This window comes from Triticum urartu, chromosome 6 (genome assembly GCF_003073215.2).
Source record: "Triticum urartu cultivar G1812 chromosome 6, Tu2.1, whole genome shotgun sequence".
NCBI classification, from domain to species: Eukaryota; Viridiplantae; Streptophyta; class Magnoliopsida; order Poales; family Poaceae; genus Triticum; species Triticum urartu.
Genome location: NC_053027.1, coordinates 296,771,782 through 296,790,688, shown reverse-complemented (window position 1 = coordinate 296,790,688; position 18,907 = coordinate 296,771,782). Strand labels below are relative to the sequence as shown.

Sequence of the window (18,907 nt, the reverse complement as noted above, 5' to 3'; positions counted from 1 at the left end):
ATAGTAGGTCTTTATCCTGCAAGGCTTTAAGTTCAGCCAATCAAGAAGAACGTCAAAGTCGTTCCCCCTCGATCAAGATGAACCTGTTGATCCTTGCACTCCAATTGAAAAATACTGTACTCCCCCGTTTTTAAAAAGAAGGTTTATAATTTTTGGATAGAGTCAAATGATTAATACTTTGATCAAGCTTGTAGAAAATAATCAACAACTACAATATTGAACAAATATAATATGAAAAAATATATTTTATAGTGTATCTATTAATTTGGTATCATAGGTCTTGATAGCTTTTGCTACAGACTTGAACAAACTTTATACCGTTTGACTAAATAAGAAATTTGTAGGCCTTTAAAAAAATTGTAGACCTTCTTTTCTGAGGGAATGGGGGGGGGGGGTGGTTATGAGTCAAAATTTCGACGGATTTTTGGGACATGGTGCCACGCGAAGATGTTATCCTGACCGACGATTGATGAGTCAAAATTTCGACGCGGATTTTTAGGACATGGTGCCACGCGAAGATGTTATCCTGACCGACGATTGCTGCCATGCGATTCACACTTAATATAGTGCTTGACTGGACTGTGGAATAAGTGAGTGAATACGCAACATTAATACAGTAGACGTTGGCCAGCTATTATTGCATTTGGTGGAGAGAGACTGGTATGTATATTTATGGTCAGGATGGAGGGCTGCTGGCTACCCGTCAGAGTAATTAACATTCATGGCCTGGGTTGGGTGGTAGCAAATGAGGTCTGCTCCTAGTAAGTACTTCCTTTGTTCTAAAATAGATGACCCAACTTTGTACTAACTTTAGTACAAAGTTGGGTCATCTATTTTGGAACGGAGTGAGTAAAAATTACTCACCCAACCTGCACTATGGATCCTTGGTCAACCTAGTTCATGGGATTCAGTTCGTCTGATGGTGAAGATTGTTGCTCCAGTTTTTGCTACTAGGTTCTTGCTTGCTTGCCTAAGAAAAAGGTTCTTGCTTACTATGTATGTTCACAGACAACCCTGTATTGCAATAGCAGGTTTGCCAAAACTGCCTTTTTTTAGGCTAGATGAAAATTGCATCTCTCATGTTATGCTAGCAGAAGTTGGTTCTAAACTTGTGCTAACACCTTTACAACAAAAATCAAGGTTCCCTGAAATAAAGCAACTTCTCTTTGTTTTCTCCTTTGCATGGCGATCCAACTAAATCACAAATATTTTCCTCCTTCAGACATGTTTGGAAGATGAGTATTTCATAGTAAAGGGCAGTATTTAGACGACAAATCTGTTTGGGAAGAAAATGGAGAAAATAAAGAAGGCAACAATGGGACCTCTCTTTGTTTTCTTCTTTGCACTGATCCTCGATAAGCTCCACAACCACTGAATTCAACCCTGGGCAACCATCCTCGTCGCCTTGTTCATTTAGCTGTGACCCATTTTTAGATCATCGGACGGCCAATCAGTACCTAGTAATGCTTCATTTCACTGTTGTCCTTCATGTACTAGGTAGTAATTAGTTTTCCATCAAGCTCCTCAGTGTACTAGTATGTGCTACCTGGTTCACCTACCGTGCAAACAGCTTTGTGTTATGGTTGCCCAGGTACAAATGGCCTGGGCAAAACTCCTCAATGCATTACAAATTAATCAAGACTCCTGGCAATATCTAACCATGCTAATCTTCTACAAAGACTGACTGCACACACAAAACATCAGCAAGCAAGCAGATAAATAAGGCGTATCGGGCACACGCCAACTGTCATAAATTTCCCACATACTGCCAACCCTCCTTTAAATGGCTGCGAGCTGCCAAGTTGTAAATGCATGGCAGGCAATCAAGTAATCCAGGAATGATTAAAATCATGTGTGAGGCTGCATTGTGGGCCGTCTGCTGCCGATGTGAGAGGTAATACGCAAGCCATACAAGTTGTATATGATGCATGGAATTAATTATACACGCTTGATGTATTCGACATGCACGAATCACATGGGAATGGACGGGCAGGATACCAACCTCGCGTGGCTGCATGTCCATTCGTGATTTATCGTTAAAATTTAGCCTATACTAGTATAACGTAGAGGTAATATCACCGAGTCATAGAACTTGCGTCTCATGTTCAGTTTGATGCTAGAACTTTGAAAGTATGGTTTTGTGGTCATCTAACTTGACTCAAGCGTGCAGATACGGTCACAATACACATATGCGGGCGCATTCATGTGTATGGCCCTACTTTTTTTTTGACATGGAACACTGTGTATGGCCCTACTTGTCAGTGAAGAAAGGCGCCAGTGTGATGTATTTTTGCACAAAACTACCTCACTTTTTTGTTCACAGAAAAACCAGATAGCAGTCCTGAATATATATGCAAAAAATATTAACAGCCAAGAAGAGGGTCCGTCAAGATTCATACCCTCTACCGTCTACCACCTACTGTAATATGAGACGCTCCAGCTACCTCAACAATTCAGCGGAGGATGTATACTTTGATTAAACAAGAACCCATGTGGAAATTAAATGGCTGCGGATACTGCGGCTCATTTGGCAGGCACTATTTTTTTAGATCTTTGTAAAATGTAAGTAGACTAAAAGAAACATAAAACATAAGTAATAAAGTTATGTCCACATATTTGTGTGTTAAAAAATTATACATACTCTCGCAAAAAAAATATTATACATATATGATTAGTAATAAAAACATTTCAATATAAACCTGTGTATTATATATATAATATTTAGAAAAGTGTAAGTAATAGTGTTATGGTCAAATATTTGTGTTAAAAATATTATACATACACGATGATTAGTAAATAAATATAAATCTGTGTATTATATGAAAAATATTTGGTAAAATATTTTATAAATCTGAGTATTGTGTAAATATATGTGTTTTATAAATGTGCGTACTACATTTTTTTTCAAAATTACAATTCAATAAACATATTTATTTAATAAACATTTTTGGTGTCAGTATTAACTAAATATTTTATATATAATACACAGGTTTATGTTTAGATGTTTTTGTTTACTACTCATCGTTTGTATGTATAGTATATTTAACACAAAAATATTTGCACGTAAGTTTAATACGTATGTTTTTACTAAATATTTTATATATAATACACATATTTATATTACTTACGTTGTACTAAATATTTTATATATAATGCATATGTCTATATTTAAATGTTTTTATTTACTAATCATTATCTATATATAATATTGTAACACAGAAATATTTGAGCATAACTATATTACTTACATTTTACAGATATTTTTCAAAAATAGGTTGTGCAAAAAGGGCCGCAGTATCCGCAGACCAATTAAGCTCCACATGAGTCCTTCAGTACCTGTCAATATTTGTCATCCGGAGGTCAAACATCTCTTGAAAAAATAACTGGAGGTCAAACATATCTCGAAAAAATAGCTGGAGGTCAAACTACTATTGGCTAGTCCGTCACGCCTTAAAACAATCCATCCCGGTTCAAATCCTGGCGCACTTTTTTGGTGTTTATTTTCACTTATATACGTGCACGACTGTTGCTAGATTTTTGTTGTAAATAAAAAGAAGTTAGGGGGTTCTATGCAAAACATTTGTCAGCGTGTTTGATTTTTTCCGCAAATAGAAAAAATATGAGGGTTTTGTGTGTAAAATTATGACGCACCCAACGCCATAACTCACTGACAAATGGGGACTACGCATGGATACACCAACATACATGTATTGTGACTGTATCTGCATGCTTGAGACAAGTTAGATGATCATAAAACCATATTTTTAAGGTTCTAGCACTAAACTGAACATGCGACGCAAGTTCTATAACGTATGTGCGTTGCTACGGGATGATAGAAATAATTGAAGTTGTATGGGATTAGTAGTATATATGACAATCAATGCACTTACAACAGACGAAGAGAAACTCAAACAAGCAGGCAACACTGCACACTTGCGTAGCTGCAGGGCCATGGGAGCACCGATGCAAGATTTGTAGCGACAAACAGCATGTCCAGATTTTGAAATTTGAAATTTAGGATGACGAAGATTAGGAGGGGCAGCTGGGGGATGCATTTCGGGGAGGAGCCGCGGCAGGAAAATAAGAGTAATCGGCGGATTGACTGGGTGGTTTGTGTTGCGGTAAAACTATGTATTGTCATGTACTGTACTTGTAAAATACTTCCTCATTTAAAACATGAGTGGGCTACATAAGTTCCCATTCAAAACATGCGAGGTGGTCGGTTGCTGGTTTGATCGAGCTATGTAAGTGTAGTCATGAGGTTGAGGGAGATTGGGGTGAAGTGGGGAGTGAACTCTTCCAAACGAGAGGGGTCTGCTGGGTTCTAAATAGAAGACCAAAAATGAGGTGGAGTGAGACTGAACTCACCACTAATGGCGTTTAGACGTGCTAACCAACAAACTCAGGGGTACTTGCTCCGAGAAAGATAAATAAATCTGTTTCTTGGCACAATCTGGCGATTCAGATTTTACAATGACAAAACATGTTATATGAAATACAAGTGCAAGACCCGATTTATGAGAGCAGAAAATTCATGGCACTAGCACCAGGGGTTCACGCACTCATCAACTTCATCTGAGCTTATGGTCTACAGACCTTAAATAACAACCAAAATTCGCCCGATAATGGGGATCTTTATCACATCAGTTCCTCTGAATAAGCTGTGACGTCGTCGGTGCTACTGCTAGATTTCATACCAGAATCAGTGGCATGACCGGCTAACTACCTGCCAGCCGGGCGACCGACGCCCCTGACCCCGGCCTCCACTGTTGCTGATGGAACAAAGCCACGAGATCTCATCATTTTGAAATATCTGCTTGCATCTTCCGAAAACCCCCCTACCTGAAGGCCTCTTATAATCCTCTCAAACTGATCAGCCTTCAGCAGTCTCTTCTTCTCTTCCAAGATCTTGAGGGATTTGCGGGCTTTCTCTTCCTGGCGTGATTTCGCATACATATCAGCAAGGTAAACATGGATCTCTAGGGGCTCTTCTCCCGCCTTTCTTATCTTCTGTACAAGTTGTTCAGCCTCTTGCACCAACTGCAACGTGGACAGCCAATCCAGCAGGACCAGATTTGTCTTAACTCCAGGTTTAACCCCCTCCTTCTCTAAACTCAGCAGCAACTTCAAAGCCTGGTCCAGCTGGTTCTTCTTCATGAGTGCAGTAATCATACCAGCCAGGCAACGGTCATCTGGTTCATGCCCATTCTTCCTCATCTGTTCAAACGCTTCATATGCATAATCAGGGTTGCCAGCCCGTCCATTTGCTTCTATAAGCAATGTGAAGCACTCCAACGGGGGCTCGATTCCAGCAAATGACATTTTTGTTTTCACCGATTGAGCTCCATCTACTAAGTTACGCTCAGCATATGCCCGCATCACATCCATGTATATTTCCCTGCTGGGTTTCATGGAAAGCTCATCCATTTTCTTTACCAATTTCTCTGCTTGTTTCGGATCTCCAGCGTTAATACAGGCACTAATCATTGATGTAAAGAGTTTCGTATCTGGTTGGAGGCCCTCCTTTTGGATAAAGTCAAACGCCCGCGTGGCTTGTTCAAGATTGCCAGATTTGCTATACATGTGGACTAAGGTGATGGATGTGAGGATATCAGGTGCAATATCCTTCTCTTTCATTTTACCAAGTATCCTTTCTACATCTTGCACGTGAGTTGCTTTAGAGTGAAGATCAATTAACTTGGAGTAATCTCGGATAGTTGCAGCAAATGAATCTTCATCCAAAAGAATTTCAGCAACCTATAAATTGAAACAAAGTGCAAATGTGAGGTATTAGTGCTAAGAATTTCAGCAACCAATAAATTGAAACAAAGTGCACATGAGAAATTATACAAGAGTATTAGTGTTCGCTGAATTAGTGCAGCCCGTGCAGGCATTTGAAACAAAATGTTAACTGGCCAGCTATGCAAAGTAACTAACATCATTACGGCCCTTCAGTAGTTTGATGTAACCATGTACTTGAATGCATAACTCAAGCAATTCTATGCCAAAAATAGAGAAAACAAGGGTAAATTAAGTGAGAGGTTGGACTCTCTGACTGAACTCGACCAGTCATATACATTGTCCATCGCAAACTGAAGTTTCATTTCCATGTAAACTCAGACAATTTTAACTAACTTACAGAAGGCCGAAATAGTAGCAGGCTACTATACTAGACAAAAGCCAGTCCAGAATAACCTTTCATGTCATGGGCCACATGTAATAGAGTTCAAATTTATTATCAAAGCAACTGAGGCTGAAGTTCATCTAAATACCAAAGTTACACAAACCACGAATGCATCATTTGGAGAGCATGGTATCAATCCTTCTGATATCCATAGCAGTATGTTATGATAAAAGTTAGTTGATGGTATCAATCCTTTAAAAGCACTTGCACTTGCCACGTCAAAATCATCATGCCAGGAAATAAATATTCGTAGCAGTACTTCTAAAGCACGTAGCACTATGTTATGATAAAAGTTAGTGGTTGCATAATTCAGACCATAGAACGTTAACAGTGAGTTATATTTGGGAACAGAAGGAGAGTTGTGTTGATGGACCCACTGTTGACTACTAGACTATTGTTTTCTTGGTCTTCCTAAAGTCACTTACATGGGCTAAACCGCCACATAAAAGCTCGGAGTTTTAAATAGTAAATTGAGGTAGAATCAGATTCCCAAAGTTTACCATGATACAGATATCCTTACTGTCTAAAGCGAGATCAATTCCAAACAGTACATTTCGTCCTAATTATTATCAGTGTGCACATATGGGTCTCCAAGCCATGCCAGAACAACCTGATTATGCCCTTTCCTATCACGATACGGAAAAGCGATAGCAAAAAATCAGTTCTATACTTACAATTCTGGGGCTTGTATGTCCCAGACTCCCAGTCCACAAACTAGCCACTCGAAACACAAACATCAGAGGCATAAAAACACTACGTGAACCAAGGAGCAGAACAATTTGTCTGCAAATCACAAAGGCGTAGTCAGATGAAACGATCGGAGATCAACCTAGGGAATCCGATGTGTATTATGAAGGCAGATTAGGCATGAAGACATTGTCACCTCAGTGCTATTTTCTGTTTGATGAACGAACTAGTTATGCATGCAGTAAGGCCATTTTGGCACAACAACTACTGAAGCTACAAACACACTATAGAAGAAGGAAACATAGTACTACCTGCAGCAAAACTACTGAACTAACACTAGAGCATAAAGCAACACTAGATTTTATTAGAGTGGAAAATCTGACCTTGAGATACAACTCAACATTGCGGGCCTTAACCCGCTCGAGGAGTGCCATCCAGTCAACGCGCTTTGGTCGGAGCTCCTCCTTCCACTCCTCCATGGCAGGAACTGGGTTGCCTTTCCTCGGCTCAACCGCCAGCAGTTGCTCCTCGGCCTTCTTCGCCTTCCCATCTACAGCCTTGGCCTCCTCTGGCACAAAGTGTGCCTCAGCTTCAGCCGCCCGCTCAGCCACCTCAGCCCACTTTGGGTCTGACAAGTCCAACCCAGAGATCTTGAACTTAACCTCCCCCTTCCTCTGCGGCAACGCGGTTAGCCTCGCCGGCGCGGGTGCGGCAGGGCTATCAGCCGCATCAGCCTGTTGGCGCATGACCTCGAGGCCGCGGTAGAATTCGACCTCCTCGAGCTTCTCGCGGGCCCACTTGAAGCGCAGCTCGCGGAGCATAGCGCCGCGGATGCCTACGTCAACGGCGAACCGCGTCATCTCCTTGACATCGTCGGAGTGGAGGTAGTTACGGAGGTCGGCGCGGACCTGGTCCCGGCGCATGGCCTCGCGCACGGAGGCGCTGACCTCCCACACCGCCGCCCAGAGGTCGTCGCTGAGCTCGACGGTGTCTGGCCCCGGATCGGCTCCGGAGAGGCGGTTGAGGACGGCCTCCGCGATAAGACGAAGCATTTCGTCGAGCACGGGGCGGGTGTGGGTGGGGAAGGCGGCCGCAAGTGTCGGACGGAGCGCGGTGACCAAGCGGGCGAGGAACTCATCAAGGACAGGGTCGGGGGCGGGCTGAGCATGTTCCAAATCAGTGCTCGGGTTCGGGCTCTCTTCGGATTGGAGGATGCGGGAGGCAAAAGGGGGCGGAGCTTGAGGAGGAAGTGCGGAGTCGGCGTGAAGGTGCCGTTGGAGGAGGGGCGGGGCGACCCTGGTGGCGGCCAGGGAGGTGGGGAGACGACGGGCAAGCTTGGAGAGGGAGAGGAGGGCTCTCATGGCGGCCGCCGTCGCGATGGCTGGGAAGAAGGCCTCACCGAGAACCGAGACTAGAGAAAAACCCTACGAAGCGTTTGGGAGAGGGCGAGAAGAGGGCTGCTATAAGATCTACGCTCAATTCGCGCCGTCGAGCTCTCTGATCTGACGGTCATCCGTGCTTGCTGCCCTTGAGTTGCGATCACGACCTACCTCCGGCCAAATTCATTGTTTTGACCCATTTTGTATAGTTTAGCACGATCTGACCTCAACTGTAAAAAAAAAAAAAAACGTTTACCTCCGAAGCGCCGGCCGAACCGTTGCGCCGGGCGCGCGCGCCCTGCGGTCGCTCTCAATCGTACGTCCCGCAGGCCACGGGAGCACTCTTCCTCCGAATCGTTTTTTTATCTTCTTCTCCCCCACGACATAACTAGAGCAACCGCTCCTTTCCCTTCATCTCCGGCGCTGCGCGCACAATCAGCCATGGTGCTTTTTGCTGCTATGGCGAGCCACGACGGGGGCTCAGAAGACGGCGAGGATGGAGAAGTCGCGAGGCGGGGGAACTGCAAGAGGGCCACGTGCGGCGCTGGTGCCCGTCAATGACGCACGACCAGCCATGGCGTGTGACAGCAGGGTGATGCTGGAACTGTTCATACGAAAGCTTCCACTATTCGATTCGAAAGCTTCAACCCGTGGCATAAAAAGCTTCAACCGAGACACCGCAAACTGAAAAGCTACAATCGTCCATAAGAAAGTTGCAATCGTTCATAAGAAAGCTGTTGGGGAACGTAGTAATTTCAAAATTTTCCTACGCACACGCAAGATCATGATGATGCACAGCAACGAGAGGGGAGAGTGTTGTCTACGTACCCACGCAGACCGACTGCGGAAGCGTTGACACAACGTAGAGGAAGTAGTCGTACGTCTTCCCGATCCGACCGATCCAAGCACCGTTACTCCGGCACCTCCGAGTTCTTAGCACACGTACAGCTCGATGACAATCCCCGGGCTCCGATCCAGCAAAGCGTCGGGGAGGAGTTCCGTCAGCACGATGGCGTGGTGACGATCTTGATGTTCTACCGTCGCAGGGCTTCGCCTAAGCACCGCTACAATATGATCGAGGTGGAATATGGTGGCAGGGGGCACCGCACACGGCTAAGGAACGATCTCAAGGATCAACTTGTGTGTCCTAGGGTGCCCCCTGCCTCCGTATATAAAGGAGCCAAGGGGGAGGGGGCGGCCGGCCAAGGAGGGCGCGCCAAGGGAGTCCTACTCCCTCTGGGAGTAGGATTCCCCCCTAATCCTAGTTGGAATAGGATTCCTCGAGGGGGGAAAGAGAGAGAGGGGGCCGGCCACCTCTCCTTGTCCTAATAGGACTATGGGAGGGGGGAGGCGTGCGGCCCACCTTGGGCTGCCCCTTTCTCCTTTCCACTAAAGCCCACTAAGGCCCATATAGCTCCTGGGGGGTTCCGGTAACCTCCCGGTACTCCGGTAAAATCCCGATTTCACCCGGAACACTTCCGATATCCAAACATAGGCTTCCAATATATCAATCTTTATGTCTCGACCATTTCGAGACTCCTCGTCATGTCCATGATCACATCCGGGACTCCGAACAATCTTCGGTACATCAAAATGCATAAACTCATAATAACTGTCATTGTAACGTTAAGCGTGCGGACCCTACGGTTCGAGAACAATGTAGACATGACCGAGACACGTCTCCGGTCAATAACCAATAGCGGGACCTGGATGCCCATATTGGCTCCCACATATTCTACGAAGATCTTTATCGGTCAGACCGCATAACAACATACGTTGTTCCCTTTGTCATCGGTATGTTACTTGCCCGAGATTCGATCGTCGATATCCAATACCTAGTTCAATCTCATTACCGGCAAGTCTCTTTACTCGTTCCGTAATACATCATCCCGCAACTAACTCATTAGTTGCAATGCTTGCAAGGCTTATGTGATGTGCATTACCGAGAGGGCCCAGAGATACCTCTCCGACAATCAGAGTGACAAATCCTATTCTCGAAATACGCCAACCCAACATCTACCATTGGAGACACCTGTAGAGCTCCTTTATAATCACCCAGTTACGTTGTGACGTTTGGTAGCACACAAAGTGTTCCTCCGGCAAACGGGAGTTGCATAATCTCATAGTCATCGGAACATGTATAAGTCATGAAGAAAGCAATAGCAACATACTAAACGATCGGGTGCTAAGCTAATGGAATGGGTCATGTCAATCAGATCATTCAACTAATGATGTGACCTCGTTAATCAAATAACAACATTTTGTTCATGGTTAGGAAACATAACCATCTTTGATTAACGAGCTAGTCAAGTAGAGGCATACTAGTGACACTAAGTTTGTCTATGTATTCACACATGTATTATGTTTCCGGTTAATACAATTCTAGCATGAATAATAAACATTTATCATGATATAAGGAAATAAATAATAACTTTATTATTGCCTCTAGGGCATATTTACTTCAAAAGATACAATCATTCTGGAAAAAGATTTCGACCAGAAGACTGATTTTTGGAGGTGAGGCATTTGCGCAAACCCGAAAGCTGCAACCGGCTACGAGAAAAGCTTCAACCGACAGCGAAAAAAGTTTCAACCATAGACGACGAAAGCCATGGACGACGACGGAAAGCTACTACCGGCGATACCGAGGATCGTGATTGTTTTTCTTGCTGCAACCATTGTCGATTTTTGCTACTACCGGCGAAGCCCCGAGCTGGACCAGAAGCTGTTTTTGAGCGTTTCTGCGATCTTTTTGCATCCGGCTTTCAATTTTTGCTACGACCGACGTTGATTTTTGTTGGAATCGGCGAGTGTTTCTTTGCTTGGAATGTGCAAATGTGATGTTTTTTCCGGTTGAGTTTTTTGCTACAACCATGTTTTTGTTTTGCTGGAACCGGAGACAAATTTTGCTACATCCATGTCTTTTTGTTTTGATGGAACCAGTGTACTACTTTTTGCTACCACCGTTTCGAGTTTTGCTACTATCAGCATGGTCAATTGGTACATCCTTTTTTCACGACGCGCTGAGTTTTGCTTCTTGCTGGAACCAGCTTCAAGCCGGCATGGAAGAATAAGCTTCCATCCTGGGGAGAAAAAGCTTCAACCAGCTGTGGAAAAGCTTCATTCGGCTTGAGGAAAAGCTTCAAGTGCCACGAGAAAAAAGTTTCCACCGTAGGAAAAAGGTTTCAATGCTGAAAAAAGCTTGAACCGATGATTTAATTTGCTGGAACCCAGTGTTTTTTTGCTGGAACCAATTTCTTCATGAGGCAAGGCATGTTTTTTAACTTTTTTGCTACATTTGTGTTTTTTGCTGGAATCATCAACTGATTTTGCTACAACGACCTTTTGATTTTTGCTGGAACCGCGAAGCGGAGCTAGGACCGGATTTACCAATTGATTTTTGCTGCAATCATCAAATCTGCGAGCGGCCCGGCGAGCGACACCAACGAGCCGGCGAGCGGTGGCCATAGAGCTTCAAGGGGGAGGCCATGGGAGGGGGACGGGGAAGCAGGAGGGTGGGGAACTGTTGCAGGAAGGAGACGCGAGGTGGGGGTGGGGGCGAGGGGTGGAATCCTGTGGTCTGGGACCCACGTATTATGCGGCTGGGGCTAGTCCGGCCCAACCGTTCGGCCTGACTCCCGGCGCCTATCACTGCCCAAAAAAAATTCGGATCTGACCCTTTTTCTACCATCACCTGATCCGGCGGTAGGGTGTAACAGACTACCGCTACGGGTCCTGACGGTAGGGTTCGGGTCAATGTAAACAACGTTGTTGATGTGGATAAGTAGCTACTGCCACAACCATTAGCGGTAGGTTGTTATATCCTACCGCCGTAGGCCATGACGGTAGGGTGGTGAGTGTGCTAAGTGAGTGAGTGGGGCTTGGGTGGGGCCCACCAGCCACCCATTTGCCCCCAAATCCTTTTCTTGCCCGAGCTCACCCCTTCTTCCTCCTCTCACCCCTACCCAAGCCTCCACCAAATACATCCCCATTGCTTAGCTTTCTCCGGTGGATCGAGCCCATCTTCATCACTCAAGGTACCTCACTCAATCTCATCTTTTTGGTTGGTTGGAATCATCTCATTTTGTGGCATCTGTCATTTTTATGCAAACCCTAGCTCTATTTTGTGTGAAAGTGAGAAGTGTGTTACATTGGATTGCACCAAGTGATGAGACCAAACTTATTGGAAGGTACGATATTGGAGTGGGCGTGAAGTCTCGATTAACCAATATGCCCATCACCTCAGAATTGCATTGGAAGGTGTACAAGGATAAAGTAGAGGAATCACAAGACAAGTTAATTGAATTATTTGCCACCAAGGTTGAGGTTCCTTTCCTACAAATTGACTTGAACCAGCATGCCTCCTCCCTAATGCATGATGGGAGAGTCAAGGTGTATGTCTCTAATTCTTCTAGCCAACCACCAAGTAGCCAACCAAATGAAGCCGAGATGAATGCTCGGGCCATAGTTATTCAAGAGAAAGAGGTTGAAGCTATTGTTCATGGTGATAATGATGATATTGCTCATGGTGATGCGTATGCGGAAGCTGAAGAGATTCATTATAATCCCATTGGTAACTTGGATGCCATTCGCTACCAGCAAGACATGGATAGTAGCCTCCCCTATAGCCGTATGTATGGGTATGACTCGGATGATGAGGGTCCGGAAGAGGAATTAGACGATGATGAATTCATGGCGCAAGAAAATCAAATCTTCAAGAAGGTGACGGGCAAGGAAAGAGGTGTCCCATTGTTTCATTATATTAATCTTGCCGACAAGGCCATTGTTGATGGTGGCATGAGATTGGGGTTGGTTGAACCAACAGCTTGCGCGAAAGTCGGCGATCCAAGGCCAAAGATTGGGGATGAGAATGCTTATTTGAAGAAAGGCGTCAAGTTTGGGTGCTTGCAAGAGTTCAAGATTTGGTTTAGTGACTACGTCATTAGGAACCATAGGCCATTTGTTGTTGGTAAATCCAACCAAAGTGTGTGTTACACTGAAATGTGACAAAGAAGGTTGCCCATGGAAGGTCCATGGAAGAAAAATTTGTGAAACCAGGCAATGGGTCTGAAGAGTTGTGTGGCCACTCATGAGTGCATACCGCCAGAGAATGCTGACCGAAGTAAGGGACACCGTCAACTCATGTATGAGTTTCCTCGCTACAAATTATTGAATGAGATATCCCACGATCCAACCGTGAAGGCGAAATTTCTCATGATTTCGGTTAAAGAACGATATAGATACAAGGTCAATTATGGGAAGGTATGGAAGGCCAGTGCAAATGCTATTAGGATGTTGCATGGTGATTATGAGGACGCATACAATATTCTCCTAAGGATGTTGGGAGCCATTGCACATAGGAACCCTGGCATGCGGCATGGGATTGAGGAAATTGACGGGGTGTTTCACCGTGCCTTCTAGGGTTTTGGGAAATGCATTGAGGCATTTAAGCATTGTCGTCCAGTGTTGTCTATAGATGGCACTTTCTTGACCGAGAAATACAAGGGCACACTAATGGTGGCAATGGTTCACTCGTCCAATGATAACGTGATGACGGTGGCATTTGCTTTAGTGTCTTCCGAGCACGACGACAACTGGGAGTGGTTCATGGGGCATGTGAGGACCAGGGTGATTGGGAATAGGGAGGTATGCATCATATCTGACTGGAACCATGGCATTCTCAAGGCCATAGACGTTGTTATTCTGGACCTCCCGAAGCTTCACCATCGATGGTGCATGAGGCATTTCCTGGAAAACTTTTATCGGACATGCAAGAGCAAGGAGTTTTGCAAAGACCTTACCCATGTTTGTCTGGCATTCACACCAATGCATTCAAAAGTTGCTATGATAAACTCTTGAAGGCATTGGAAAAGAACAAAGGGGGAAGAGATTTCTTGAAAAGCAATTTGGAGGATAAGCACAAGTAGTCACGCACTTACGATGAAGGATGTCAGAGATACAACGACATGAAGGGCAACATGGTTGAATGCTTCAATGTGCTTAAGGTGTCTATTCTTTGTCGGTGCCCGCAATATTGAAATATACCTTCTTGAAGCTCAATGAGTATTTTCTTAGGCATTCCCTAAAGACTGCCAAATGGATAGGTGGAAAATAAATTATCCCAACAAGGTTGATGATTGGCTGGGGTTTCAAGCAAGAAAGTCTTCACATCAACAAATCATTAGATTCAACTATAAAGAAATGATCTACCAAGTCGACGAGCCAGGTGGCACAACACGAGACTATGCGACTTACAATGGTGTTGTGTATGAGGTGCACCTCAAGAACCGGTGGTGTGCGTGTGAGAGGCCTCATAAGTATCACTGCTCGTGCTCGCATTTGATGATGGCGGCCAAGGCGAGAAACTTGCCCATTTCTGATGGGATGACCATGTGGTTGCAGGAGTTCACATTGGAAACCACAAGGTTGACATGGCGCCTCGATTCCATCCTTTCTTCGACCAGTCACGGTGGCCTGAGTATGATGAACCACATATCGTGCTTGATTCTGAACTCATGGTGCCTACAAAGGGAAGAAGAAGAGAGAAGAGGTCCAGGGTGACATGGAAGATCTACCTGGATATACTGACATGAAAACATTTGGTAGAGGTCATTTCATGGAGCCTCCTGACAACAACAATTGTGGTAAATGCGACGACCCAGGACACAATAACATGGCATGTAACAAAAGGACAAGAATGGGCAATGCCAACACTAGCACGAGTTAGGTGATGAGTCCAAATTATGTGATTATTTTGTTAGTATTTATGTGCCTACTCTATAGGCTGTTGGAATTTTACCGATTTCGCGCGCTTCTTTTTGTCTTTTTCCTTAGATAAAGCCTTTTGGGCCAAATATTATTATTATAGAAGAAATCTCATAAAATTGTAGTGGAATCACGCAACTAAAGTGGTAATCACCTACCATAAGAGAAAGAAGTAGTCGTCGTAGGAGGTCTAGAGCAAAAGACGACATTCCAGACGATCGCATCCGCCCGTATGCGCGGTCGTATGGAGTGCCATCGCTGCCGCCGGATTAACTATATTCGCCTTGTGAAGATGAATCATGGCTCAGATGTCTAGAGACACCATAAACTCATCCAGAAGCAGGAACCCTTGCCGCCAGAGTGATCCGGAGGGAGGAACCGGTGAGAGGAGGTCGCCGCCTCCACCATCCTCATCAAGAAGGCTCCAACATCATCCCCACTGTCATCATCATCTACCCTCTCCCCTATTGTAATATTAATAACCCTAGAGGAATAACTTATGTATTACATTTGCGATTAATTCATGATCTCTATCTTCGGTGGTGTGATGTTCGTTGCCTTCATGTGTGAGTAGTTCCCTTAGTTCTTGGTGACATGGATGAACCCTAGTGTGTGATAGATCTATTGATATTAGATTTGATATCCTCTTTGCATGTTTATGTTAATAATCTTCTTGGTGTTGGGTGAAGTGGACCATCCAACGTATGCTAATTTTGGACAGAAGGTTATTACTGTTGGCAAACTGTGTGGTTGGCGAGGTGGGTGAGTGACTGATAACCCACAAGTATAGGGGATCGCAATAGTTTTCGAGGGTAGAGTAGATTCGACACAAGGGGATTCAAAGAATATTTGCAAATATTAGCAGCTGAGTTATCAACTCAACCACACCTGGAGATTAATTATCTACAGCAAAGTGATCAGTAGCAAAGTAGTATGATAGTTTTGGTACTAGTAGCAACAACAATAGTAACAGTAACAGTGATAGCAATGATTTTGTAGCAAGTGTAACAATAATGATAGCAGTAGTAACTTAGCAAAAACAATATAAGAGAAATTCGTAGGCATTGGATCGGTGATTTCGTTGGATGATATTCATCATATAACAGTCATAACCTAGGGCGATACAACACTAGCTCCAGTTCATAAATATAATGTAGGCATGTATTCTGTAAATAGTCATACGTGCTTATGGAAAGAACTTGCATGGCATCTTTTGTCCTACCCTCCCGTGGCAGCGGGGTCCAATTGGAAACTATGGGATATTAAGGCCTCCTTTTAATAGAGAACCGAAACAAAGCTTTAACACATAGTGAATACATGAACTCCTCAAACTACGGTCATTACCGGAAATTATCCGGACTACTGTCACTCTGGGGTTTACGGATCATAACATGTAATAGGTGAATATAAATTGCAAGATCGGATCTAGAACATAGATATAATGGTGATAACATAAACGATTCAGATCTGAAATCATGGCACCCAGGCCCAAAGTGACAAGCATTAAGCATGGCAAAGTCATATCAACATCAATCTCAGAACATAGTGGATACTAGGGATCAAGCCCTAACAAAACTAACTCGATTACTTGATGAATCTCATCCAACTCCTCACCGACCAGCGAGCCTATGAAAGAATTACTCACTCTCGGTGGGGAGCATCATGGAATTGGCGATGGAGAAGGGTTGGTGATGACGAAGATCGAAGATCCCCCTCTCCGGAGCCCAAAATGGACTCCAGATCTGGCCCCCGATGAATAACAGGAGGGGGCGGCGGCTCCATCTCGTGAAACGCGATAATTCTTTCTCCCTGATTTTTTTCCTGAAAAAATAGGTATTTATGGAGTTGGATTCAGGGCCTGCAGGGTCACCAGGTGGGGACAACCCACTTGGGCGCGCTAGGAGGGGGGGGGGCGCCCTGGTGGGTTGTGCTCACCCAAGGGCCCTCCTCCGGTGGTTCTTGACTCTAGTAATTCTATTTTATTATATAAGTTTTGTTCCAATCCAAGAACTTTAATTTCTGCACACAAAAAACACCATGGTAGTTCTGCTGAAAACAACGTCAGTCCGGGTTAGTTTCATTCAAATCATGCAAATTAGAGTCCAAAATAAGAGGAAAAGCATTAGGAAAAGTAGATACGACGGAGACATATCAACTCCCCCAAGCTTAAACCTTTGCTTGTCCTCAAGCAATTCAGTTGATAAACTGAAAGTGAAAAAGAAAAACTTTTACGAACTCTTTTGCTCTTGTTTACATAAATAAGCTTAAGTAGCACCCAGGTTTTCAGCCAAGATCATGACTAACCATGTCGACAATAACTCTTAAAAATTATATCAACTCATATCAATGACATAATCAACTACCGAGCAATAATGAGATATATCAAATGACAACACTTTGTCAAAACAACCATGATATAATATGACAATAGTGGTATCTCGCTAGCCCTTTCCGAGACCACAAAACATAAATGCAGAGCACCTCCAAAGTTCAAGCAACGACTAAACATTGTAATTCCTGGTAGAAAAGACCCAGTCATGATGCACCCAACATTAGCTACACACAATGCATGAGGATGACAATAGTGCTCTCAGGATCTAGCGCTTATTTGAGAAGGTGATGACTCAACATAAAAGTAAATAGATAGTCCCTTCGCAGAGGGAAGCATTGATTTGCAGCGGTGCCAGAGCTCAAGTTTTTAAAACAGAGGTAAATGAAATTTTGAGAAATGCACCCTTCTTGTTTACTTCGTGACCATTAGTGATGCGGAGCATCCTATGGTCATCCCCATGGACCTACCTACGTCTCCCATGACACAACTTGGACCAATGACAAGAGCTCGAGCAAAGGCTATCAAAGATAAAGTGAACTCGCTCCTCTCTGAACTACCACTTTCTATATGTGAGACATGGCTACTACCTCAGGCGGAAACCCTATGCATGATCAGGTACTTAAAGGAAAGCCATGGAGCAACTGTTGGGGAACGCGGTAATTTCAAAATTTTCCTATGATCACACCAGATCTATCTAGGAGATGCATAGCAACGAGAAGGGAAGAGTATGTCTACGTACCCTCGTAGACCGAAAGCGGAAGCGTTATGAAACATGGTTGATGGTCGAACGTCTTTGCGATCCAACCGATCAAGTACCAAACGCACGGCATCTCTGCAATCCGCACACGTTCAGCTCGGTGACGTCCCTCATACTCTTGATCTAGTTGAGGCCGAGAGAGAGTTTCGTCAGCACGACAGCGTGATGACGGTGATGATGAAGTTACCGACGCAGGGCTTCGCCTAAGAACTACAACGATATGACCGAGGTGGAATTCTATGGAGGGGGGCACCGCACACGGTTAACCAATCAACTTGTGTGTTTGTGGGGTGCCCCCTCCCCCCGTATATAAAGGAGTGGAGGAGGGGAGGGCCGTCCCTCATAGGGCGCGCCCAGTAGGAGTAGGTTTCCCCCCTTCCTAGTAGGAGTAGGAGAAGAAGGAAGTGGGAGAGAGAGAGAGGGAATGAAAGGGGGGCCGCCCCACCCAATTCGGATTGGGCTTGGGGGGGCACGCCCTCCACCTGGCCGCCTCCTCCTCTCTCCCACTAAGGCCCAATAAGGCCCATTGACTCCCCGGGGGGTTCCGGTAATCCCCCAGTACTCCGGTAAATGCCCGAACTCATCCGGAACCATTCTGATGTCCAAACATAGCCTTCCAATATATCGATATTTATGTCTCGACCATTTAGAGACTCCTCGTCATGTCTATGATCACATCCGGGACTCCAAACTACCTTCGGTACATCAAAACACATAAACTCATATTACCGATCGTCATCGAACGTTAAGCGTGCGGACCCTACGGGTTCGAGAACTATGTAGACATGACCAAGACTCATCTC

At 44.6% G+C, this 18,907-nt stretch overlaps 1 protein-coding gene across 1 annotated transcript; it reads right to left on the bottom strand.

The window, feature by feature from the left end:
* Nucleotides 1-4,425: 4,425 nt before the first annotated feature.
* On the bottom strand, nt 4,426-8,315 carry LOC125513306 (pentatricopeptide repeat-containing protein At1g01970). Its single transcript, XM_048678384.1, has 2 exons — nt 7,255-8,315; nt 4,426-5,757 (listed from the first exon to the last, which is right to left on the bottom strand). Exons 1-2 carry the CDS (start codon nt 8,230-8,232, stop codon nt 4,723-4,725), a joined length of 2,013 nt encoding a protein of 670 aa, XP_048534341.1. The 5' UTR covers nt 8,233-8,315; the 3' UTR covers nt 4,426-4,722.
* Nucleotides 8,316-18,907: the final 10,592 nt, after the last annotated feature.